At 36.8% G+C, this 25,694-nt stretch overlaps 1 protein-coding gene and 1 non-coding gene across 2 annotated transcripts in view; both read left to right on the plus strand.

Moving 5' to 3' along the window:
• Rfx6 (regulatory factor X6) overlaps positions 1-25,694 on the plus strand; it is a 53,653-nt gene that overhangs the window by 22,883 nt on the left and 5,076 nt on the right. The window contains exons 7-16 of the mRNA XM_042669274.1: positions 7,582-7,689; positions 13,745-13,822; positions 13,939-14,052; positions 15,562-15,611; positions 17,850-18,009; positions 18,824-18,968; positions 20,741-20,850; positions 21,791-21,908; positions 23,347-23,469; positions 24,065-24,271. Coding sequence (XP_042525208.1) covers positions 7,582-7,689; positions 13,745-13,822; positions 13,939-14,052; positions 15,562-15,611; positions 17,850-18,009; positions 18,824-18,968; positions 20,741-20,850; positions 21,791-21,908; positions 23,347-23,469; positions 24,065-24,271 — 1,213 coding nt within the window. The remainder of the gene's footprint in view (positions 1-7,581; positions 7,690-13,744; positions 13,823-13,938; positions 14,053-15,561; positions 15,612-17,849; positions 18,010-18,823; positions 18,969-20,740; positions 20,851-21,790; positions 21,909-23,346; positions 23,470-24,064; positions 24,272-25,694) is intronic.
• LOC122103475 lies at positions 16,598-16,704 on the plus strand. The gene has a single exon (XR_006146764.1). It is a non-coding gene; the product is annotated as a U6 spliceosomal RNA (small nuclear RNA).

Below are 25,694 nucleotides of genomic sequence, written 5' to 3' on the forward strand. Positions count from 1 at the left end.
TCCCTCCCTTCCTTCCTTCCCTTCCTCCCCTCCTTCCCTCCCTCCTTCCTTCCTTCCTTCCTTCCTTCCTTCCTTCCTTCCTTCCTTCCTTCCTTCCTTCCTTCCTTCCTTCCTTCCTTCCTTTCTTTCTTTCTTTCTTTCTTTCTTTCTTTCTTCTTCTTTCTTTCTTTTCCTGTCGTGGGGCTGGTGGTTAATTAGAGATAAAGAGTCTCATGGACTTTCCTGCCCAGGCTGGCTTTGAACTGTGATCTTCAGATCTTAGCCTCCTGAATAGTTAGGATTTACAGGCATGAGCCACTGGCACCTGGCCACTTTTCTTTTTCTTCTTTTTTTTTTTTAGTTTTTTTTATTGTAAAAATATTGCACAGAGAGGTTATAGTTACATGAGCAAGGTAATGAGTACATTTCCTATTTGTTTTCCCCCTAATATCCCTTCCTTCCCACAACTACCCCCTCGCCCCCTCCCCTTCCCTGCCCCCCATGCCAAGTTGTAAAGTGCATTTTCATCATAGTGTTTGTACATCTCATTGTTACAACGGGTCAACCTATATCCTTATTTAAGCATTTTGTTTTTTCCCTTCCCCTCCCCGAATTAGAGAAGTGTATATACAAGATGCAGTTTGGTTAAGTGTCTTTTCATTTCTGTAGGGCTAACCTTCAACATTTCTCCGTTAGCCTAGTGACCTAACACACTTCTGTTATCTGAGAAATGTTTTAATTTCTCCTTCAGTCAGTTATTGTATATTTAAGATTTAGAATACATTGTATAAGATCCACATATATAGTGAGGAGTTGCTGTAATGGAATGCATTAACATGTCTCACTTGTGGGAAAAGCAGCTATGATCTCATTTTAGCAAAACTCTTGAGCATATTAACATTTTCTACAGTGCTATTATTGAAGATTGGATCTTTTGACATGCTCATCCTGCATTTTGGTACTTTGTATCATTTGACCTAAATTTTCTCGTTTCCTCCTCCTGAGCACTCATAATCACTTTATCTTTATCTCTATAGGGCATCTTTTAGAGCTCACATGTAAGTGAGGTGATGAAGTATTTTTCTCTGGGTGCTTATTTCACTCAGTAGGATGTTTTCTGGGTTCACCCATGTTATGGCAAGTGGTAAAATTACCATCTTATAAAGGTACTTATACACTCACATAAATTTATTTATGTATGCATTATTTATATATACATTTATATTCTATACTTATATATTATATATTCACATATAGTTATTATTTATTTGTTATATAAATAAATTTACATATAAATTAATTTATATATTCCAAGGTATATTTTAGGTATATGGATGACTGGATAAAGAAATTATATATGTGTGTGTATATATAATACATTCCATATATAGTGGAATAGAATTGTGTTCTATTTAATTATAATTACATTTTGTAATTATATCATGTTTATATTTAATTATATCTACATTCCATACATAATGGAATATAGTTCAATCTTTTTAGGAAGAGTGGAAGTTTCCCTTTGATTTTGAATATCAGTCCACCGCCATCTGTCTTCTAAAGTTTCTAAAGAAAAATTTATTGATGCAGTTAGTGAGGAAAATTTGTAAGTAATAAGCCACTTCTCCTTTATTTCTCAGGATTCTTTGTCAGCTGAGTGAGATGGTTCATGATTGTAACCCTAGCTCTTAAAGGCTGAGATGAGAAGAATTACGGTTCAAGGCTAGCCTAGGCAAAAAGACCCATCTCAAGTAATAAAAAAACTGAGGGCAGTGGCAGGTTCCTGTCATCAAAGATTTTTGAGAAGCACCAACAAGAGGATTTGAAGTCCAGACCAGCCCATGAAAGACTTTATTTTAAAAATAATCAAAGAAAAAAGGGCTAAGCATAAGGTTCAAGTAGTAGAGTGCCTGTGTAACAGCACAAGATAGTGAGTTCAAGCCCTATTAAAAGATTCTATCTTTCCACAGTTAGATTATAGTAGCTCTTCATATATGTCTCTATGAGTTTGTTATCTAGAGTCAATGGTGCCTTGTGAGTGCTTGCATTAATTTCTTTCATCAATCTTTGGCAGTGAAGTTTACATTTAGGATTTCTTCAAATAAACTCTCTTTCTCTCTGTTTCCCCCTCTCTCTTTCTCTATCTCTCCTCCCTCTCATTCTCTCCTCTCCATTTCTTCCTCTCTCTCTCAGCTTTCTGGAACTTCTTAGTTTGCATGTTGGTTAGCAGATGCTGTTTCACAAGTTCCATATGTTTGCTTCATCTTTCATTGATTTCTTTTCCATTTTATTTCTGACTCCACAAATTCTTTTTCTCCTTTTTTTCTTTCTTCTGTTTGATCAAATCTGCCTTCACAAGGGTAAACAATGCTTGGTAAGAAATGTATGCATTATCCTGCCCATGTAATTGTAACCCCTCTGTACAGTATGTTCTCAAATAAAATAAAATAAAATTTAAAAAAAAATCTGCCTTCACAGACCTCTAATCTATAAAAATCTTAAAATTAATGAAAAATAAATTCCAGAGATCAAAATACAAAATCTGGTGCTTTCAATGCCCCTCCCTTCCCAGAAATACCACCACTATATTGTGAAGTAGAAATACCACCACTGTATTGTGAAGTAGGAATACCACCACTGTATTGTGAAGTAGGAAGCCATTCTTGCCTGCTAATTGGCAATGCCAGTTTTATCATGTAAGGATAGAGCTATCCATTCCATTCCATTCTTTTGCCTTTTTCTCTGCTTCTATCACCATGTTATTCAGTAAGTACTTACCATATGTCTTCTTATAGACTTTATCTTTGTAACACCATATACATTTTAGATTCATCTTTTACGTTTCACGTACACACACAAAGAAAACCTGCTGGGATTTTTGTTGGGATTGCATTTGAAAACAAGATGAATAGTTTATAGTTGACAACTTTTTCAACATCAAATCTTCTTATTCATAATAATATAATATGTAATATCCTTTAAAGGAAACTTTAGTCATTTTGTTATAAATATTTATACTTAAGTAGACTTTAACATATTCTAATATTTGTTATTATGTACAGTATCTTTTATGTCATATTCTTTTTATTTTTTTTTATTGTTACTAGGACTTAACCTCAGGGCCTAAATGCTGTCCCTTAGCTTTTTTGCTCAAGACTGCCACTCTTCCACTTGAGACACACTTCTTCTGGCTTTTTTGGTGGTAAATTGGAGACAAGAGTCTCACAAACCTTTCTGCCTAGGTTGGCTTTGAACTGTGATTCTCAGTTTTTAGCCTCTTGAGTAGCTAGTATGACAGGAATGACCCACCAGCACCTGGCCACAGCACGGGTGGCTCACACTTGTTATATTTATCCCCTGAGTATAGAAATTCAATCGACTTTGAAATGGATCTTTTTTTTTTATTGTGAAAATACTATACAGAGGGGCTACAATTACATGGGCAAGATAATGAGTACATTTCTTATCAAGCATTGTTGCCTCCTCCTTTGTTTCTCCTTCCAATCCCTTCCCATCTCCTACCACCTCACCCACCTGAAATGGATCTTAAACTCAGTAAATTAACTAAAATACTTAATTGGCATAACTTTAAAATTCTGATATAGTGTTGAGCATAAGATAAAAGCAGATTATTTTATCCAGATTGTGATTTATAAGGAAATTTTATGGCATTTTACCATTTTGTGAGGCATACGTTATTTATGTAATGAGTGTCTTTTTATAACGAAATAAGCTTTTATTTATTTTTAATGAGAGAGAGATAGGAAGAGATAGAGAGACAGAGTGAGAGAGAAAGAATAATGAATGGCCTTTGGATTTTGGAGAAATGTTTTTTTTTTTTAAATTTTATTTTATTTTATTTGAGAACATACTGTACAGAGGGGGTTACAATTACATGGGCAGGATAATGCATACATTTCTTACCAAGCATTGCAGCCTCCTCCTTTGTTTACCCTTCACCTCCCTTCCCAGCCTCCCCCCTCCCTCCCACCCAATCATACCCCCCCCCCACCGACATTGTAAAGCTGGTTTTGACATGACATTTTAAATGTTTTTTTTTTTTTATTCAGCCTTTTTTATTATGAAAATACTGTACAGAGGGGTTACAATTACATGGGCAAGATAATAAGTACATTTCAGCCCTTATTTTTTATTTATTCATTTTTTTCTATTGTGAAAATACCATACAGATCAAGCATTGTTGCCTCCTCCTTTGTTTCTCCTTCCCATCCCTTCCCATTTCCCCTCCTTCCCCCCATACCTCCCCCCTCCAGCCAAAGTTGTAAAGTTCATTTTTCGACATAACTACTTGTACATCTCATTGTTGCAATATAATTTGTGGAGGGGAAGGGCAAAAACAACTCATTTAAATAGGGATACAGGTGGCCCTTTGTTGTTTTGTGATTATTTTCACCCTTATTCTTTGGGATCATTCTTATGCCTTGCTGGATTTATTTTGCTGATATTTTGTTTGAAACTATTATAATAACAGCGATGAGTGAGACCAACCTAGAGTTTTTCTTTCATTTTTCTACCCCTGTCTAGTGTCCAATTACTTGGCAAGTGTTTCTTCTCTTCTGTGTTCTAAAACCAAAGATCTTTTTTTTAAAATTTATTTTTATTGTGAAAAATACTGTACAGAGGGGTTACAATTACATGGGCAAGATAGTGAGTACATTTCTTATCAAAGGAGGCTTCTTATCAAAGCCTCCTCCTTTGTTTCCCCTTCCCATCCCATCCTCCCCGGCCCCCCCACCCAACCCTCCTCCCCCGCCACCACCAAAGTTGTAAAGTTCGTTTTCGACATAACGACTTGTACGTCTCATTGTTGCAATGGGTCCACCTGTATCCTTATTGAAACCATTTGTTTTTTCCCTTCCCCTCCACAAATTATACCAACATCAAATACAGTGAAAGCAGGGGTTATACCGTGGGGGAGGGACATACAAAGCAACAAAGAAATCACCTTATAAATGTGTTCAATCGCATGAAAGAAAAAAAAAACATTTGAATACATAGTGCTCATTTCCCTAACATCACCTTATCTGACCTTTATTGCTTGACTCAGACATATACTAGTTATTGCAAATAAGGGAAACCATGGGACCTATGTTTCTTTGGGCCTGGCTTACTTCACTTAATATAAGTTTCTGAAACCAAAAATCTTTTAAGCTTGAATTACCAGTCTCCAGAATGCTTGAAAACACCTGCCAAATCTTGTATCCTTTTGCTTATAATATTTCTTTACTAGTAATATAACTATTTTATTTCTAACTTGAATTTTACAACATTTGTATGTTCATAGTCATTTTTTACATTTAACTTACATTTTACATGATGACATATACATTATTTTTGTTTACTTTTCCTGTTGCATCAATCACTTCTTGCATGGATAAATCAGATTATTTCAATTAAGATAAAATATACAAGAAAAAACTGCAAACCTTGTTAAAATTTGAATTTAAGTGCATTTTGTTATGTGGCTCTATCAGACACTTTTATATTTTGTTGTAACATTTTCTTCTTTTAAAGATGAGCCAAGTGCAGTGGTACAAGCCTGTAATCCTAGCTACCTGAGAAGTGGAAGCTAGGACTAGCGGAGGCGAAGAGTTTTTGTGACTCCATCTCAGTCTCTGCTGAGTCAAGGTGGCACTGGGCACTCTCCGCCATCCATAGCTACAGGAGGAAGCACAAGTAGGAAGAGCACAGTCTTCCCCAGCTTAAAGGGGAAATGCAAAGAGGGGCTTGGTGGTGTGGCTCAAAGAATAAAGCGCCTCCCTATCAACCAGTTCAATCTCCAATACTGCCAATAAAAAGAAAGGGATTATTTGTCATCATTTTTAATTAAATTTTTTATTGTGAAAATACTGTACAGAGGAGTTACAGTTACATGAGCAAGGTCATGAGTACATTTCTTATCCACATTGTTGCCTCCTCCTTTGTTTTCCCCCCTATCATTCCTTCCCTCACACCTCCTCCCCTCCACCTCTGTCATTGTGTATTCTATTTTGTTTTCCTTATTGATGATTAGTACCATTTTTTCACAGTGTAATGACAAATACTTTTTTTTTTTTTGGTTGGTCGTGGGGATTGAACTCTGGGCCTGGGCACTGTCCCTCAGCTCTTCAGCTCAAGGCTAGCGCTCTACCGCTTGAGCCACAGCGCCACTTCCGGTTTTCTAGTGGTTTATTGGAGATAAGAGTCTCATGGACTTTCCTGCCCGGGTTGGCTTTGAACCACGATCCTCAGATCTTAGCCTCCTGAGTAGCTAGGATTACAGGCATGAGCCACCGGTGCCCGGCTAAATTCTTTTGTTTATATATGGCAAACCCAAAGCATGGAATCTATCTTAGTTACTAAGATTAAATAGAGTGACTAGAGATCAGCTGAGCTAGTTAATTAATTTAAAATATTTGATTAATTTAAAAATATTTATTCTTTATTATGATTAGAATAGAGGTTAAGGCAAAAACTTGCAATTTAATTTGGAAAAAATGGACTTCTACATTTTTTAGTATAAAATTTGTTTAAAAGGTTATATAGGTAATCATCATTCAACATGAAATCAGTGCTTTTAAAGTATCTGGTGTTTAACCACACAAAAGTCCTCCCAATTTCTTTCTGTTCTATCATGGTAAGTCTACAAAGTTCTACAAAGTCTAGGTTTGATAAGACAGGGTGGGAACTAAGTCTATTTATGTCAGCAATAAATCTTTGTCTAGTAAACATACTTAATATGACAGAGGTAAACAAAGATACACCAGGAGTCTATAAGTAGTGTGAGAAATGTATGGGAATGAACAAAATTTCATCCCTGCCAAGAACATTTTATTTCCCTAACTAAGCTCATTTTATTCTTTGCCCAAACTCTGTATTACAGTACAGTTAGTTAAATGTTGTTTTAGATCAGGAATAACTAGTGACTGCCTAATGTTTCGGTTCTGTTATTAATATATGTACATTTTTTCTATGTAGATGTCTTAAAGGTACATTTGACATTGCAGCAGCATAAATTATATATTTGTGAATTGTTCAAATTTGCTAGAAACTGCTAGAATTGTTCTTCCCTAAGGACAACATGTATTTGTTAGGGTGACAGAAGATTGATGTGGAAAAGTTCTGAATATTAATTTGGAAATCAGATTTTGACTCCACAAAAATTTTTGGTAATTACTAGATTATCTCTGAGTCTGAATAAATTAATTTACTTATCATCTCACTTACACGATCTATAAATCAAAAGTCAGGATTTTCACTTCCTGATTCTCTTATAGTTAAAATAATATTAATAATATTTAGGAAAATAGATATTCCTAAACTTATGCTGTTTAACTAATTTACGTTTAAGCTCAAAATACTTTAGAAACTGACAAATATTTGGTGTGATAGGAAAATATTCTTATAATAAATTACTTGGGGTTTAGAACTAATTTGACTGACATATTTAGTTTGTGCTATTACAATTTGCCCAAGTCCTTTGAACGGTCCAAGTCCTTCAAATTGTAAGAATGAAGAATAACATTTTTGGGGTTCTATCTTACTACAGTTGTGTTTTATATCCAATTATTGATTTATTTCTTTTTATTTTATAAATTACAGGGTGGTTTCACTCGTAAATATTCACTGAGCTCAAAAACAGGAACACTTCTTCCAGAATTCCCCAGTGCTCAACACCTTGTGTACCAAGGATGCATTTCTAAGGACAAGGTATCAATTAAAGATATTTCTCTATTGATTTTCTGATATGTGAGTTCCATATCTCCATTTGCTGGGAAGCTCATAGCACTTGGAGGAAGCAGTCAGAAACCTGCGTAATCAAACAGAAATGACTGATTTATAGGAGAGACAAATGTTTACTAACATTGATTAAACACTTTTCAATTAATTATTTACCATCTCTATGATAGCTCGTAATCAGAAGGCAGTGATATAAACCTTAAAATGCTATAGATTATATTTTTAACTTGACTTTATAGTAAGGAAGAAAATGCTAGAATATATGTCTATTGTGTACAGTTTTTTTAATTGACAAAATGAAGTTAGTTTATAGGTAGCGCCATTGTACTTCAGGAAATAGTCATTAAGCATCTCTCTGGGACAGATTCTGCTTCTAACACTGAGCAGGAGATACTCAGAGAATGCCAAGACTATAAAAGAAGACTCCTTTAAATGTTAAAATTCTGGCCAGGTGCCAGTGACTCATGACTGCAATCCTAGGTCTTCAGGAGGCTGAGATCTGAGGATCAGAGTTCAAAATCGGCCTGAGAAGGAAAGTCTGTTAGACCTTTCTCTCCAATTAAGCACTAAAAAAGCTGGAAGTGGAGCTGTGGCTCAAGTGGTAGTGTACCAGTCTTAAAGCAGAAAAGCTGAGAGACAGCACCCAGACACTGAGTTCACACACACACACACACACACACACACACACACACACACAAATTCTACAATGCAGTGCTAGTCCACATTTGCAGTTCTTTATTATTATTATTATTATTATTTTATTGTGAAAATACCGTACAGAGGGGTTACAATTACATGAGCAAGGTAATGAGTACATTTCTTATCAAGCATTGTTGCCTCCTCCTTTGTTTCCCCTTACCATTCCTGCTCTCCCATTTCCCCCAACTCACCCCCCACCAAAGTTGTAAAGTTCGTTTTTCAACATAACATCTTGTACATCTCATTGTTACAATGGGTCCACCTGTATCCCTATCTAAATAATTTGTTTTTTCCCTTCCCCTCCCGAAATTATACCAACATCAAATACAGTGAAAACAGGGGTTATACCATGGGGGAGGGACATACAAAGCAACAAAGAAATCATCTTATAAATATGTTAGAAACAATAGCAAGAAAGAAAAACCATTTGAGTCCTTATCTTGGGATTCATTTCACCGAACATCAACTTATCTGACCGTTTCTGCTTGTCTCATACATATACTAGTTATTGCAAATAAGGGAAACCATGGGAGCTATGTTTCTTTGGGCCTGGCTTACTTTACTTAATATAATTTTTTTCCCAAGTCTTTCTATTTCCTAACAAATGAGGCAATGCCATTCTTTCTGATGCAGGCATAGAATTCCATTGTGTATATATACCACATTTTCTTGATCCATTCATCTACTGAAGGGCCTCTGGATTGGTTCCATATCTTAGCTATGGTAAATAATGCTGCAATAAACATAGTTGTGCTGGTAGCTTTAATATGGTCTTGTTTGTGATCATTTGGGTAAATGCCCAAAAGTGGGATTGTTGGGTCATAGGGGAGTGATATATGGAGGCTTTTTAAAAGTTAAGAAATAATTTTTTTCATTATGTTCAGACTCACAGATAAACCCTGGTATGAGTATTTAATGGTTATGCCAATGCAGTAGATCCCCTCTTAGTTCCATACTTCCTAGAGTCATTTGTTGAGGTCCTATTGGCTATTTTAAAAGCAAGCCATCCTGTTAAATCAAGAGCTTATAACTTCTATGTTTCTTTTGTCTAAAGATAATTTGGCTAGCATTGAAGAAAAACATCTTTCTAAAAACAGTGAGTTTATTCAAACTCAGGTGTGTGTGTGTGTGTGTGTATGTGTGTGTGTGTGTATGTGTGTGTGTGTATGTGTGTGTGTATGTGTGTGTGTATGTGTGTGTATGTGTGTGTGTGTTTGTGTATGTGTGTGTGTATGTGTGTGTATGTGTGTGTGTGTGTGTGCGTGTGTGTGTATGTGTGTGTGTGTGTGTATGTGTGTGTGTGTGTATGTGTGTGTGTATGTGTGTGTGTGTATGTGTGTGTGTGCATGTGTGTGCGTGTGTGTGTATGTGTGTGTGTGTATGTGTGTGTGTATGTGTGTGTGTGTATGTGTGTGTATGTGTGTGTGTGCGTGTGTGTGTATGTGTGTGTGTGTGTGTATGTGTGTGTGTGTGTATGTGTGGTGTGTGTGTATGTGTGTTGTGTATGTGTGTGTGTGTGTATGTGTGTGTGTGTATGTGTGTGTGTGTATGTGTGTGTGTGTGTGTGTGTGTATGTGTGTGTGTGTGTATGTGTGTGTGTATGTGTGTGTGTGTATGTGTGTGTGTGTATGTGTGTGTGTGTGTGTGTGTGTGTGTGTGTGTGTGTGTGTGTGTGTATGCCAGTATTGGAACTTGACCTCGGGGCCTCATGCAATTGCTCCACTTTTCCACTCCTGGCTGGTCATCTATTATTTGAGCCACTCCAGCCTTACTCATTCAAATTCTCAAGGTATAAACATAGAGAAATATTATTAGCTAATTTTCAGCTATATTGCTTCAGCAATGGGTTTGTTTTTTAGAAACAGAACTTAAATTAACACATTTTTTTAACTTAAACTCTACTTTTAGGTAGGAGATGCAGAGTAACTTGCAGAGTTCATTTTGATAACAGACATACTATATCTGTTAAGATATTGTATGTATTCGCAGACAGACATGCTGTCAGTTGCTATGATCAGGTACTTTATCAGTAATTGAAGATAATTCTCAGATATTGAATCCAGGTGTGTCTCCAAAGGGACACTCACTTTCCTTCTCTAATCATGTGTCTCAAGATTACCTCATATTTTTTTTTGTAGATAGAATACATAATATTCTGGCTTCTATTGAGGAATTGCTAGCAAACGTTAGCATGCGGCCATTTGTAGGGGAAGCAGCAGAAATCAGTGGTATGGCAGTTCTTCGAGGGAGGGTATGGTTGGGTTGCTTTGGTGGTGAGGATTGCCTGCATGGGAACATGTCATGAAGAAGTTTACCGGGTAAATATACCAGGTGAGTCAGACAGAGAGGAGGAGGTGGAGAACAAGTGACAGAGAATAATAGAGAGGCGATAGTTGATTTCAGCTTCTAGGCTGGCCTTCAAGGAATTCCTTCCTTGTCAGCTTTGCAGGGCTGGATCTTTTCTCATTCGCATGACCTATGCCCTCTGGGCTCATTCCTGTGTGTGTCCTCAGGAGCACCAAGGACAGACATTCTTCTTCTCCTCTTAAGGACAGTAGAGTCTTTTTACCCTCCCTTGTCAGTCACCAAGTTTCCCACATTATCTGTTCTTCCTAAAAAGAGGGTGGAGCTGAAGCTAAATCTTTGAAACTCCTTTTTCAGAACAAAGAAGGGGTAGTGACTGACTGCTCAGTGAGAAACCTATCAGCTTGAGCTAGCCTTGCTTCTGAATCGTCATAGGTTACTCAAAGTATTTACCAACTGGACCCCATTTTTGTTGCCTATCTTGGACTGAGTCCTGTCTCTGGCCCACACTCTATAACGTGATATGGATTTTCAAAAAGTTGAATGAAATCATGTTTATAAAGAATGCAAGAACACTACAACAAAAAAACTGAAAAATATTATTAAACACAGAAAGTACTCATAGTAGTTAATACTATCAATAGATTTCTTCTTCCTTCCTTCTTTCTTCCTTCCTTCCATCTCTCTCTCCCTCCCTCCTTCTTTCTTTCTTCCTTCCTTCCTTCCTTCCTTTCTTTCTTTCTTTCCTTCTTTCTTAATTTCTTTCTTTCTTTCTCCCTTTCTTACTCTTTCTCTTTCTTTCTCTCTCTCTTTCTCTTCCTCTCTTCCTCTCTCCCTTCCTTCCTTCCTTCTTTCCTTCCTTCCTCCTTTCCTTCCTTCCTTTCTCTCTCTCTTTCTCCTTCCTTCTTTCTTTCTTTCCTTCTTTCTTTCCTGTGCTGGTCCTAAGGCTTAAACTCAGAGCCTGGCTGGCTTCCAACTGCGATGCTTAAGTCTCAGCCTCCTGAGTGGCTAGGGATTACAGGCATTAGCCACCAGCATCTGCTTTTTAGAGTATTTGGAAGAATGTTTGGCATTGTTATGTCTTCCCTTCCATCTTTCATGTTATCTTGTCCTTGTTTTAAAAATATGCTTTGGTGAAGGAATTTAAAATAGGAAAGTATAATGTAGTTTTATTGACTGATAGTAACACATCCTGCCACAAGGCAGCAGGCGTCCAAAGGCTCCTTCTTTGGAAGGAGACTGGTAATTTGCATTTAATCTTTATTCAGCTGTGAGTTCCACTGCAGGAACAAGGGGTGGAATGCAAAGTGTTAGCATAGGCCAGCCACCCTACCTCCCTGACTCAAAGTAGCTAATGTCCACTGATTTCTTAACATGTACTACAGATCGTTCGAATCATCTCTTATCTACTCATTCATGGAGGCCTCACACTAACTCTGTTATAGAGTTGCTGCTATATCATGTAAACAACCTCATGAATGTGAATGCCCAAATGTCACGTGGTAATGAGTGGCAGATGAGAGACAAGATTCATATCTGGGTAACCAAAAGGCCCACCTCTCATTTCTAGTATTGAAACTTTAGTATTACCAATATTAATAATATTATGCATTCTTACGTAGATCATCCTAATGGATAGAGACATTTCCAAAATACAAAATGAAGATTCTAGTTTCAGTAATGTTGAGTTGTTAGAATAATACCTGTTTCTAATCCATTGCAAAATTTAGAATATGTTCATAACTTTTTCTTTGTTGCCCATACCCTCATCTCTTTTTTATATCTAATGTTATTTATTCTGCATATACTTTCCCCTTTCTTCTGTTCTCTTTTTTTAAAAAAATATTAAATAGTTGTAAAAAGGAGTTGCCAGTAAAACAGTTTATAGATACAATGCATCTTGATCAGTGTCATCCCTTCAACAATCTATTTCCTTATTTTGGGGTTCTTGAACATGTAGCCTTCTGTTCATGAGGTAAGACTTGAACAATTTGAGCCATTTCCCTATCTATTTTATGATCTAGCTATTTTTTTCAGTTCAGGGCTAATATAACCTGTGATCCTTCTACCTATGCCTCACAGGAGAAAAATAGAAGAGATGTAACCAGGACGCCCAGTTTATTTATTGAGGAGGGGTGGTTGGAGAGAATCTAAGAAAACTTTTGCCTGGATTGGCTTCAAACCATGCACCTCCCAATCTCCCCCTATCAAGTAGCTGGGATTACAGATGTGTCCTTACAAATATTTAAAAATTGTGATATCGAGGATCAAACCCAGGATTTCACACACCCCTAAAACACTCTATATCCCCCAGCCAAACTGTTTAAAAATTTTAAAACTGTGTAATCCAAATATCCAGAGTAACTTGGCAAGAGAGCCTATCCACTCATAATGGACATTTAGTGTTTGCAACTATTCGTGGATATGCTATTTGCTACCTTTGTCCATTCTAAATAATATTTAGTCAGGTTGTTTTACTGTGTGGCAGGTATAGTTTCATCTTTATTGACTTCTTTTTTAGCACAAGTAATATGTTATTAGTATGAGTATTATATTATTACTACTTAAAAGGTAAAGGGCTCAGAGACAAGGCAACTTTGTGGTCAGATGTGGTCAGGTATTCAGTGGAGCTGGGCACTCCAGGTCAGCTGATTTCAGACTTAAAACTTGAAATCATTATACTAACACTGTTCCAAGGAGGCATTTAAAACTATGGGGAAAATAATATAGTTTACTGTCTTCTGTTCATTTTCCTAATACAAAGAATCAAGGTATTGCTTGGACCATGGGTCCTGGCAGAGCTACCTTTTCCCCATTGTTGTTGTACCATACTGCAATCCTCAAAATACTTGCCTTTCTCCCTTTACAAGCAGTAGTAAAATCCTTGAAATGGAGTTTTGCCTTTATTTTTGACTTCACAGAATTGACACAATATCTGAGGAGCTTAAAGGTGTATGGTAAATGAACAAATGAAGGCAGTATTAAAAGATGCTTTGATTAAGCTTTTTCTTCCTTGAAATAGGTTGATACCCTCATAATGATGTATAAAACCCACTGCCAGTGTATCCTGGACAATGCAATTAGTGGAAACTTTGAAGAGGTAAGGATGACAAAGAATACTGTCTTGCCTAGATTATACATGCTTTTATGTCCTGCTCATAATGAGTTCATCTGACAGAAAAATCTTAACATATGTTTGTTCTCCTCTTTAACTAGATCCAGCATTTTTTATTGCATTTTTGGCAAGGGATGCCTGATCATCTTCTTCCCTTGCTTGAAAATCCTGTCATCATTGACATTTTCTGTGTTTGTGATTCAATTCTTTATAAGGTAAGCTCTTTGGGACATCTTAAGCACAAAGCATTTATTTCTTTAAATAAAATTCGATCTAAATTCCTGCAATCCATTTATCATAAATTTAATTCTGACTTGAGATACACTTTCTGACCAGAAAACAAGAATCATCATAGCACATTCTTACTAATGTATGTAGTTGATAGATTATTTTTGTCTGTAACAAAAGCTTTCAATTTTAATAGAAATTTGCATTAAGTAAAACAAACTTGGTCTCTATTTATAGCCAAGAGTGGTTCTAAATGTGTTTTACCCATACTTTTCCCATGTTTGCTAATGTATGGCCATTTCATTAATTTATATTAACTTTCTAAGGTGTTTTCAGATGAAAAAACACCAAGTTCATTTCATGTCCTTAGTGCTTTAAAGAAAAGCAGAAATAGGCACCTTGTAGGATGAATGCCTTGAAAATCTTGAAAGATCAGCTTCTATGCATTATTGCCCAACTGTGGTTCTTAACCAAGTAATATTCCACAAATGTCTTATGAAGTCCCACAAAGATACTCAGAGTGAAGTTGAGCTGTTTGGCCTTTCAGTCAAACATATAACAGGAGGGAAAATACCTAAGCCAAGCTGCACAGCAACAAGATCCAAGAAGGCGATAATTACTGCAATGAAATCCAGAAAATGGAAACAAGAGGATATTTTCTTTGTTTTTGTTTTCTTTTCTTTTTTGTCTCGTTAGTTCATGTAGGTAAAGGGGCACAGAAATGGAGGGGCAAAGGGTGAAAAAATGCAGCAGTGGTTCTCACTAGACACTGTGTTGAAAAGGAATGATTGGGGATGAGAGACAAAAACTGAGAGAGTAAGGGAAGGGGTGGCATTGTCCAAATAGAAATGCACTCTTCACCTGACTTATTTAACTATAACCCCTCTGTTCATCACCCTTATAATAACAATTAAAAACAACCCAATAAATCTGAAATAGTACGTCAGTATGTCCTCATATAAAGTTATTTGTAAAAAAAACAAAAAGTCATTGCAGTAAAGACCTGGAGCTCATGAACACACATCACCATCAAAGCAAAGCAAATCTGTTAGGACTGTAATTGAGAAATTCCTTTAAAATGTATTTCTGCTCTGTTCTTTTGAGTCCAAAACAAAATTCCCAAATATAACTCTCTTAAGATAAATTCAGTTTCTTTTTCTCATGGTAAACCCAAAGACAGAGAGCATTGTAACCACAGCGGTATAAAATGAACTTCTGTGAGATCATCTCACACCTAGAGAATGGCTGCTAGTTAATAAAACTGTACATGATTACAAAGGCCAGTCCACTGGTAATTAACATTAGGTACCTGAACAATACTCTCTTTTGTTTCATTGTCTCATGTGCAACCAGCACACAAATCCTGTCATTTTAGAGAAAAATGATAGCTTTCAGAAAAGATTGATATTATTCAATAGGAAGCTAAGAAGAAAAGGTAATTGACATATACTGTGTCTTGCTATATAAATATATCACTAACCATTGCTGTGATTAAGGTTCTTACAGACATACTCATTCCTGCTACAATGCAAGAAATGCCTGAAAGGTAAGTTCAGCGAGAGTGACAGAAAGGGCAGGTAGGGGAGGGATGAGTGAGAATGTTGAAAGGGATGACACTGATGATCAAGATACCTTGTATTCATTAACTGCTTATTAAATGGCAACTCCTTTGTACAACTACTTAATGATAACAACCCCCTCAGTATTGGTTCTCATAAACACAACACTTTCTCCTTATACATTATACTAAAGGGAAACATCAGGTAGTGATTTATTCACTTATCAAGAATACTTTTCTATTGTTGCTTTGTATGTCCCTCCCCCACAGTATAACCCCTGCTTTCACTGTATTTGATGTCGGTATAATTTGTGGAGGGGAATGGGAAAAACAAATCGTTTAAATAAGGATACAGGTGGACCCATTGCAACAATGAGATGTACAAGTCGTTATGTCGAAAACGAACTTTACAACTTTGGTGGGGGCGGGCAGGGGGGAAGGAGAGGGTTGGGTGGAGGGGCGGGGGGGGGGGGGGGGGGGGGGAGGATGGGATGGGAAGGATAAACAAAGGAGGAGGCTACAATGCTTGATAGAAATGTACTCATTATCTTGCCCATGTAATTGTAACCCCTCTGTACAGTATTTTCACAATTAAAAAAAAAAAATACTTTTCTAGGGCTGGGAAGGTGGCTCAGTGGTAGAGTGCTTGCCTTGCATGCCTGAGGCCCTGGGTTCGATTCCTCAACACCACATAAGCAAAAAGAAAAAACCCGGAAGTGGCACTGTGGCTCAAGTGGTAGAGCGCTAGCCTTGAGCTGAAGAGCTGAGGAACAGCGCCCAGGCCCAGAGTTCAGGCCCCACAACTGGACCCCCCCCTCCAAAAAAAAAGAATACTTTTCTAGGGGCTGGGAAGGTGGCTCAGAGGTAGAGTGCTTGCTTTGCATGCCTGAGGCCCTGGGTTCGATGCCTTAGCACCACATAAGCAAAAAAAAAAAAAAAGAATACTTTTCTAGTTCTGGCTTAGTATATTTGCTGCTACTAGTTCTAGTTCTGGTAGCTTATAGACTAAAATTAGAACTATACAAAGATTAGCATGGCCCCTGTATGAGGGTGACAAGTAAAAAAGACTTTGCTACTTTGGTCTCCGTATCAGCTTGAAGAGGTGTGCCTCAATATTTGTATCTGAACCTCAGTTCTTAAAAGGGGGTAGAATAAAGCTTGATATCCCTTTAATCTGAGGGCTGCCTGTTTCATTATGGTATTTGCATATAATGAATTTTAAGCACATTTATCTTCTCCCTGCGTTCTTCTTTCTCCTTTCACTTGTCATCTTATTCTAAATGGAGAACCTTCTCTATGAGTAAGCTAATTAATATGAAGTTGAGCCTAGATTTTAATGCTCAAACTCTGCCTCTTTTCCTTTATCATTTTACTGCTCCCTAATATATGCACCACCACAAATATACTTAGAGTTGTTTTATTGACATGTGAAGATTATATTCCCATACACATAGCCAACATTTGTAAATTTTTACACTGGGCCTGTAATTACTATGCTTTTGATGATTAATGTCACAAAATTATATTTGGATTATAAAAATATGCTGCCAAAATACTAAATAAATAGAATGTTTTTACCCAAGTGTCATATCTCTTAGCAAGCCAAGATTTGCAATAGTAACCCTGCACTTACATTTTCTTAGAAATACATTATTGTATAAAATGGTTGAATAGTGACTTAATAAGAAAGAATACTTATTGATCCCTCCCTTTAGGCCAGGCTTTCACCTAGGCATTTTCTTAAATTATTTTGCATCATTTTTATAATAACCCTATAACCAAACACTATTTTTATTCCTGTTTAGCAGGTGAGAAAACTTGAGCTTGAGGGAATGATTTTTTTTGCCAGTCCTGGAGCTTGAACTCAGGGCCTGGGCACTGTCCTTGAGCCTCTCTGTGCTCAAGGCTAGCATTCTATCACTTCAGCCAAAGTGCCACTTTGCGGCTTTTTTCTGTTTATGGGTACTTTCATGTATGTTAGGCAAGCAATCTACCACTAAGCCACATTCCCAACCCGGAATGAAATATTTTGAGTAAGATGACAAATGGCCCTCATACTACATAGCAAATTCAGCCCTACTCTGAATCTGTCTGACTTCAAATTCATGCTTTTGGGAGGAGAGACTAAAAATAGTATATCACTATTAAAATATGTTTATTCAATGCATTTTTTGAACAATGTACATTTAACACATAAAGGGTTGGATGTTTTTTTTTTTTTGGTAGTTTATTAGCAGACATAAGAAATTTTGCCAAAAACTGGGAGCAATGGGTTGTTTCATCTTTGGAAAACTTGCCTGAAGCCCTAACTGACAAGAAAATACCGATTGTGAGAAGATTTGTATCTTCTCTGAAGCGACAAACATCTTTCTTACATCTTGCTCAGGTATGTGGGTCTGCTGAGAGTATTTGAGTCACCCAATCCAAGTGTGAAGCGACAGACTTAAGATAAATCTTTCCTGTGAGAAAGGCTAAGAGTTTCTTACAGATTGAGGGGAGCCAACTAGACACAAAAATACAGTGTGTACGTCTAAAGTCAATGTTAGAACTGAAACAGAATTGTTAAAGGAGTGAAAGTTGCATTATGGTTACAGTTTAGTTAGTACTACTGCACTGTACTGTCCAAATGTTAATTTTTGATTTGGGAAAAATGTAACACTTATAGAACATGATAAGAAGCTGAATGGAGAATATTCCGAAATTCTCTGCCTTCCTTTGCAACTTTTCTGTGATTTAAAATTATTGTGAAAGGTAACAAAGCAATCTGAACTTAACATTTACCTTGTGAATCATTTGTACAAATTAAATGTGGACAACATATTAAACGGCTACTAATCTGACTCTTTTAAACAGGGGAGAATAACAAAATCCTTACATTACAAATACGATTAGTATTCAATATACTTCTACCACCCTACATGATTGTTTCTATAAAGGTGTTTAGCCCCCCCAAATTTGAAATATAAGCTATGAAATATAATGTTTAAAAATTCAATTTTGTGACTATGGACGAGACAATTATTTTAATTTCTAAATTTGAAAATGAAATTTTAAATTATTAGTACAAGTGAGGTTCATGAGTCTCAGTGAATTTTAAAATAAAAAGTATCAATGATTCTTTTTATTCAAGGAATTACTTTTCTTCAAGCAGAAACTTCCATATGATAGATAATTAATGCCTTTTTATGTTCTCTGTGTAGATTGCCAGGCCAGCTCTCTTTGACCAACATGTTGTGAATTCCATGGTAGCTGATATTGAAAAGGTTGACTTGAATAGCATTGGGTCTCAGGCCCTCCTTACCATTTCAGGCAGCACAGACACGGAATCTGATCTCTACAGTGAACGTAAGTCTGTTTTCTTTATGAAGGACAAGACGTCTCAACTTTGGCACTATTGACAGCATAAGCTTTAACTCTGCCTCATGAAGACATGTGCTATAGGTTATGCATGCTCAGCAGAATGATACACACAACGTACCCCCTCTTAGGATTTTTTTTAAAGCAGTAGTGATGTTTGAACTCAGGTCTTTACATTTGGTAAGCAGGAAGTTTTCCACTGATCCAGGCCTCTAGATATCTTTTGCACTGGTTCTTTCTCTTTTTTTGGGGGGGGGTCCGGTCGTGGGGCCTGAACTCTGGGTCTGGGCGCTGTCCCTCAGCTCTTCAGCTCAAGGCTAGCACTCTACCACTTGAGCCACAGCACCACTTCCGGCTTTTTTCTTTTTTGCTTATGTGGTGCTGAGGAATCGAACCCAGGGCCTCTGGCATGCAAGGCAAGAGCTCTACCACTGAGCCACCTTCCCAGCCCCTGAACTGGTTATTTCTAAGATAAGAGTCCACTTTTTTTTTTTGGCCAAAAGACTTGAGCCTGGACCACAATTCACCTATTTTGTAATTCCTGTCATACCTAGGATAAAAGGTGCATGTCACTACGATTAGTTTATTCCTTTAAGCTGGAGTTTGCTTGATTTTTCTGGCTGGGCTGGCATTCATTTGCAACCCTCTTGATCTCAGCCTTCTAATTAGTTACATGAACTACTGAACAAGTACAGGCATGAACTATTGGCACTCAGCTACCATTCCCCCAGTTTTGACCATCAGTATCTTCAAATATTTCCAAATGTCCTCTGGGTACAAAATCACATCTGTCTGAAAAACACTTTCTATGGAATATATATTATTTAAATTTGTTCCCTCTATTTTGAAAGAGCTGTGCTTACTCATTATGGGAAACCTGAAAACTACAGAAAATGTTGAGAAAAATAACAGCATTTTAATACAAATAACTAGAAAGAATCAAAATGGCTTTGAGTTGAGAGTATTTTTCCAGTTCTTTGTTACATATTTGCAGTGTCATCACATAGTTGTGATGCATGATCAAAATGATATCCAAACACAACAATAGCCAAAGTGGAGACACCACATGTATTTGAGTTATTTAACAGATTTTACTCTGCATGGCTATACAAGACTTGGTTTCCAGAGGATAATTTCATCCCTTTCTCTCAGAAAAGACAAAAACTGCAAGCTCCTACAGAATATAGCACAGTGGGCGGCTGTCTAGAGCCTAACACCAGCCCCATATTTTGTTTCTTAACATAAAATGACATTACCCTTTGAGATTCAATGAACCTCTGACTCATAATGAAGTGCTAACCTTATAGTCTTCCTTTGAATTTGATGATAGAAGAGCCTCATGCAAATGGCTTGATTCTGCCATGCAGAATTTAATTTGCTAAAGCTAAAGGGTCTTTCAGAAAGCAAGAAATCAACAAGCTTAATTTGACTCATTTTTTTCTTTATCTTTCAAGGAATCTATTCCAAGTGATGAAACCACTGGATTAAAAATGATTATTAGTTTAAATTAATGTATGTGCCTTTAGAATATGCATGTGTGAGTGTGATATGTCTATATTTCAAGATCAAAATTTTGAAGACTAGAATACCAAGCATTTTGGGTTACTGTTTTTAGGACTTGACATTAATTGCTTTAATAAGGTTCAACTTAGTCTTTTATTTCTTTTTTTTTTAATCAATGATTCAGTTGTAGGTTTTTCTTTGGGATAAAAGTAGATGCAATATTCTGTCTTTTTTCTCTTCTTGTTTTGGTATTTAAGACGACTCTATCACTGTGTTCCAAGAGCTAAAGGATCTGCTTAAGAAGAACGCCACGGTGGAGGCTTTTATTGAATGGCTGGATACTGTGGTAGAACAGAGGGTTATAAAGGTACTTTTTGTGACAGACTTAGAAAATGCTTTATAAAAATACTCAAGTAGCAGTTACTGCTTGACTGGTGGGGAAAGGTGATAGGTTATGTGTCAAGAGGCTTAGGAAAAAGCATTTGAACCCCACAAATAAGACAAAATCAGGAATATGCCAGACATGAGAGTACTGGGCGTGGATTTTATTCTATTTCTCCTGTCTTAGCCAAGTGCTATGCGATGCTCGCCCCGCTCTGTCAGCCAGTGAAGTTACACATGACGAACATCATTAGTGGAAGACAAATTTCAGAAATGGGAGCAAAATCTGTCCCTTGCTTAAAAAGCAACTTTTCAAAAAAACTGACAGACAAAAAATGATTTTCTGCATTGGCAGTTCTAATTCTAAAAGCTCTGTAGGTTTTTAAAAATTTGGTTTCTTCAATTCTTTCAATTGCCCTTCATGTCGTTCTTCATGAAGCAAGGCAATGAGAACACATATTTTATTACTCATTGGTGTGAGTCATTCCACATCAAGTAAACTAATCCTAGGCTGGGGACATATTTTTTCTTTGGAAAGAAAAACAATATTGTCACTCAGGACCTGACAAGTATATTAATCATTCACAGAAATGTATAACTCATACTTCACACATGACCTCCTGTTTTTTTAAAGGTCTATCAAAACCTTTAAGGCTAAAAATTGGCTGCAAATAATTTATTCTGGTTGTCTAATTCTCTTAGGAGACAAAGCCATATAGAAGAAAGGCTTACTACTCTTAAAATAAAAACAAAGATAGGCTAAAATTAAAGTCTCCGGACAGATCATTTTAGTTGATGTCGTAAGTACCATGCCATGCCATCTGTCTCTCTGTCAGACAGCTTGTCTGCCTCTTGATCTAACATAGGATGCATGTGGTAATAAAAGTGACAGGTTTTATAGTTTCATTTTGTTCCTTTACTTTTAGACCAGCAAACAAAATGGAAGATCATTAAAGAAGAGGGCTCAAGACTTCCTACTAAAGTGGAGCTTTTTTGGGGCTCGAGTGATGCACAATCTCACCTTGAACAATGCATCAAGTTTTGGTATCCTACATGCTTTATAAGAATCTCATGATTTACTCCTCCTCTAGACACAGCTCTTATCATTTTTAAACCCTCAACTTCTGGAACCATATCTTAATCCCAGCTTAGTAGAAATGATAGTTGTATACCAGGGTTTGGGAGTCCGGCTACATGTGGGATTAAGTCCTGCCATTGCTTGCTCCTGCTGTGGCTTTATTCAAGCTTGTCTGCTCACAGAAGAAGGGGAAGAATGTTCTTTTCATAAGGTTGCGTAGATGTTGTTAACAGAACCCTCTGGCTTTGCACTCTGTGAACATTTTAAGAGTAGTAGTTATTGTCATTATTTTACATTAGCCTTTGGCTGGCATATTTTCTGTGTCAAATGAACAACCACATAAACAATAATTAAGACCTTAGCCCCAGTGGTATCATTTCTTGTAGTACAGCAAGTATTTGAAACTTTTCTTGACACCTCTTAGCTCTATTCTGGGGAATCAAGTAACTACTTAGAAAACACACTGGAGTTTTTGAACTATCTTTACTGACCTCTAGAACTTACAAAATAAGTCAGGTCAAAATATATTTTTCAAAAATTCAGTAGTCTCTTTTCCTTAAAATTTCTGAGATTCCTTTGTAACAATTGTAGTGTTAAATTATGATGTTAACTGCATTTCATAGTTGCCTTTCAAGAAGTCTTCACATTATGAGATAGATTATAACTAATTTATTTTATTTAATGCTAAATTAAATCAGTAAATGTTCACTGATGGATAAGCAAAATGTTTGGATATATATGTGTGTATGTATATATGAGTATATACTTACTGATATTTTAACTTTCTTAAAAAACAGCATCAAAGTCAGACTTTATTATAAAGGGATTAAAAAGAGAGACTTTCTTGGAAATCAAATAATTAAAAGAACATTTAAGATTTTTCAGTATATTTTTCACATGGAAGTATTCTTTTGAGTTTTGTTTCAAGTAAAAGTATATTTTGTTTCCAGCTGGAGAGACACCTTGCTAGATAAAATTGTACACCATGTTGGCCATTGTCTACTTATTTAGTGCAAAGTCAACAGCAATAGAGCCGAGTAGAGCTCATTCTCTCCAGGCTGAAGCTTATCACTTGGTAGTGTGTGCCCTCTTAAAAGCATAAAGCACGTCTCACTTTCATCCGTTTTTTTCCTTTGATGTAATTAGTGGTCAAAGAGCTCACAAGACAGTACACATGGGTGAGCTGGGCAGGTGGTACACAGAAAGATTAGAGACTGAAGTTAAGCATGTTGGTCTTAGCAGGTCATTTAAAGTCCAACAAGTATTTGTTTAGTCCAGTTGCTCCTTGTAAAGTGTGGTGAGATGGTCACAAAGATAAGTTGACTGCTCTCTCTCTCTTTCTCTCTCACCTCTTTGTCCTCTCTCACCTACATATCCTCTTGAATTTCTTCATCCATAAATAAGGTTCTTTCCACTTGATCCGAATGCTTCTTGATGAATATATTCTTCTGGCCATGGAAACTCAGTTTAATAATGACAAAGAACAGGAGTTACAGAACTTATTGGACAAGTATATGAAGAATTCAGGTAACTTAAAAATAGCTACTTATATTTCTTTGATTAAGCCTAAATTCCAGAATTTTCAGTGCTCAAGTTAAGTGAGTTTCCAATAGTCTCAGATATATATTTTTTTCTTTTGAACACTGTGGTACTAACATCATATCCAAACACTAATGGATCACTATTTTCTCCCATGCATATGTGAATTAGTTATTTACTGAAAACTCTAGTTTAGAAGGTCTATAGTCTTGATTTCTAAGGACTTAAGTGAAATTGGAAATTGATTATAATACAAAATTTAACTATAATTAATATAACACATGTGAGATACTACTAATGGTATAAAAATAAGCTCTACAGGAGTTTAGCACTGAAAGGGTACGCATCTGTTTGGGATGGGAAAACTTGGATTTTTAAAGACTTTATTCCAGAGAAGGTTATTTAATATCTCTTAAAATACCCCAACATCTACCAATACACCGTTAACAAAACCCGGCATCATTGTCAAGAACAAAGGTTGACTATCTTTGTTTCCTGGGAAAATTAAGTGCTTAGTTATTTTCAGATTCATTAGCAAACCATAAAACATTTCATTGTCTTTTATTTGGGCTTATCTTTCCAGATGCAAGTAAAGCTGCCTTCACTGCTTCTCCAAGTTCCTGCTTCCTGGCAAACCGTAATAAAGGCAGCTCGGCGTCCAGTGATGCTGTGAAGAACGAAAGCCATGTGGAGACCTCTCACCTTGCCCTGTCATCTAGCCAGCCCGGAGCCTTGCCCCCTGCTCTTCATCCATTCCCTGCTGAAAGCACAAACAACATGCCTCTCACAGGTGTGCTAGAAGTAGCAAAGACAACCACAGAGACCCCAACTCATCTGCTTCTTTTAATATTCCTAGCCTCCAGGGATCCTAAAAGTTAAAGGAAAAGGATCATCTTAATTGACTGAAATGCAGCGTTTCATTTTAAAAAATTATAAGATTTTAGCTATTAAAGATTTATAATGTACTTGCAATTTCCAGCAATTACCATTCACATTTATATTCATACCCTCTATATAAGTTATATCAAAGGGATGAATTGGTCATGCCGTGCATTCCTATAAGCTTAGTACTCAGAGGATGGAGGCAGGAGGATCACAGGTTTGAGTCTGGCCTCATGCACGTCGTGAGCTTTTAACCAATCTGGGCTACATAGCCAGACCATGTCTCAAAAGGGATAAGAAAGGTCATAAATAGTTCTTTTTTTATTTTGTGAAAGAAAACAAATGATGTCAAATATACCTAAAATCCTTAAGACATTTTTTTTTTGGTTGGTTGTAGGGCTTGAACTCTGGACCTGGGCGCTGTCCCTCAGCTCTTCAGCTCAAGGCGAGTGCCCTACCGCTTGAGCCAGAGCTCCACTTCTGGTTTTCTAGTGGGTTTTTAATTGGCGATAACAGTCTCATGGAGTTTCCTGCCTGGGTTGGCTTTGAACTGTGATCCTCAGATCTCAGCCTCCTGAGTAGCTAGGATTACAGGCGTGAGCCACGGGCGCCCAGCCTTTAAGACATTTTTGAAGATCAAAAATACAACTGCTTGTTTGTTTTTTGGCTTTTGATGAGATTTCTTCTCCATGAAAAAGTAGATAGAACTTAAAGTTATGTTTTAAAGTCATTATTACAGCCATTTCCCAGTTTGGTCTATGGTCCTCTTTTGTGCCAACGTGAATGTTTAGTGACTTCAACTAACTACCAGAGATGATTGGAAATCAGTTCATTTTCTTGTGTTTGTTTTTAAAGTCTTTCATATACATCAGTTCCTTGGTCACAAAGAATTTTAAACCTGGAAAGGCCTTATGATTCTTTGGTTTAATTACACCAATGGAAGGTTGGCGGCCCAGGGAATTGGTGGCACGCACGAAGCGTCTGTTCGTCAGCGTTGGTGTGCTCTTTCGAATGAACTGCTTTGCTTTGAAGTTATGGCCACTTTGATACAAGTGCACTTTTCTCTTACTCTAAGATAAACCTGTTTTACATTCAGGTCATTTATTTGTCAGAGAAATGTGAAAAGCAGAGCCTCTTGCTCTCCCCAGGTATGAGTCCTGCTATTTACATATGTGTAAAAGCTAAAGCTGTTGAGAATATTCTCGGCTCTCATAAATACTAAGTCTTCAGTACTGTGATATATTGTGATTCTTATTGTTCTCTATTGCCATTACTTCTGGAGGGTAAGAATGAACCAAACTGAGAAAAAGATGCATTTGTAAACCTGTTAA

This window comes from Dipodomys spectabilis, unplaced genomic scaffold (assembly GCF_019054845.1).
Source record: "Dipodomys spectabilis isolate Male_0828 unplaced genomic scaffold, ASM1905484v1 ptg000001l, whole genome shotgun sequence".
In the NCBI taxonomy this organism is placed as follows: Eukaryota; Metazoa; Chordata; class Mammalia; order Rodentia; family Heteromyidae; genus Dipodomys; species Dipodomys spectabilis.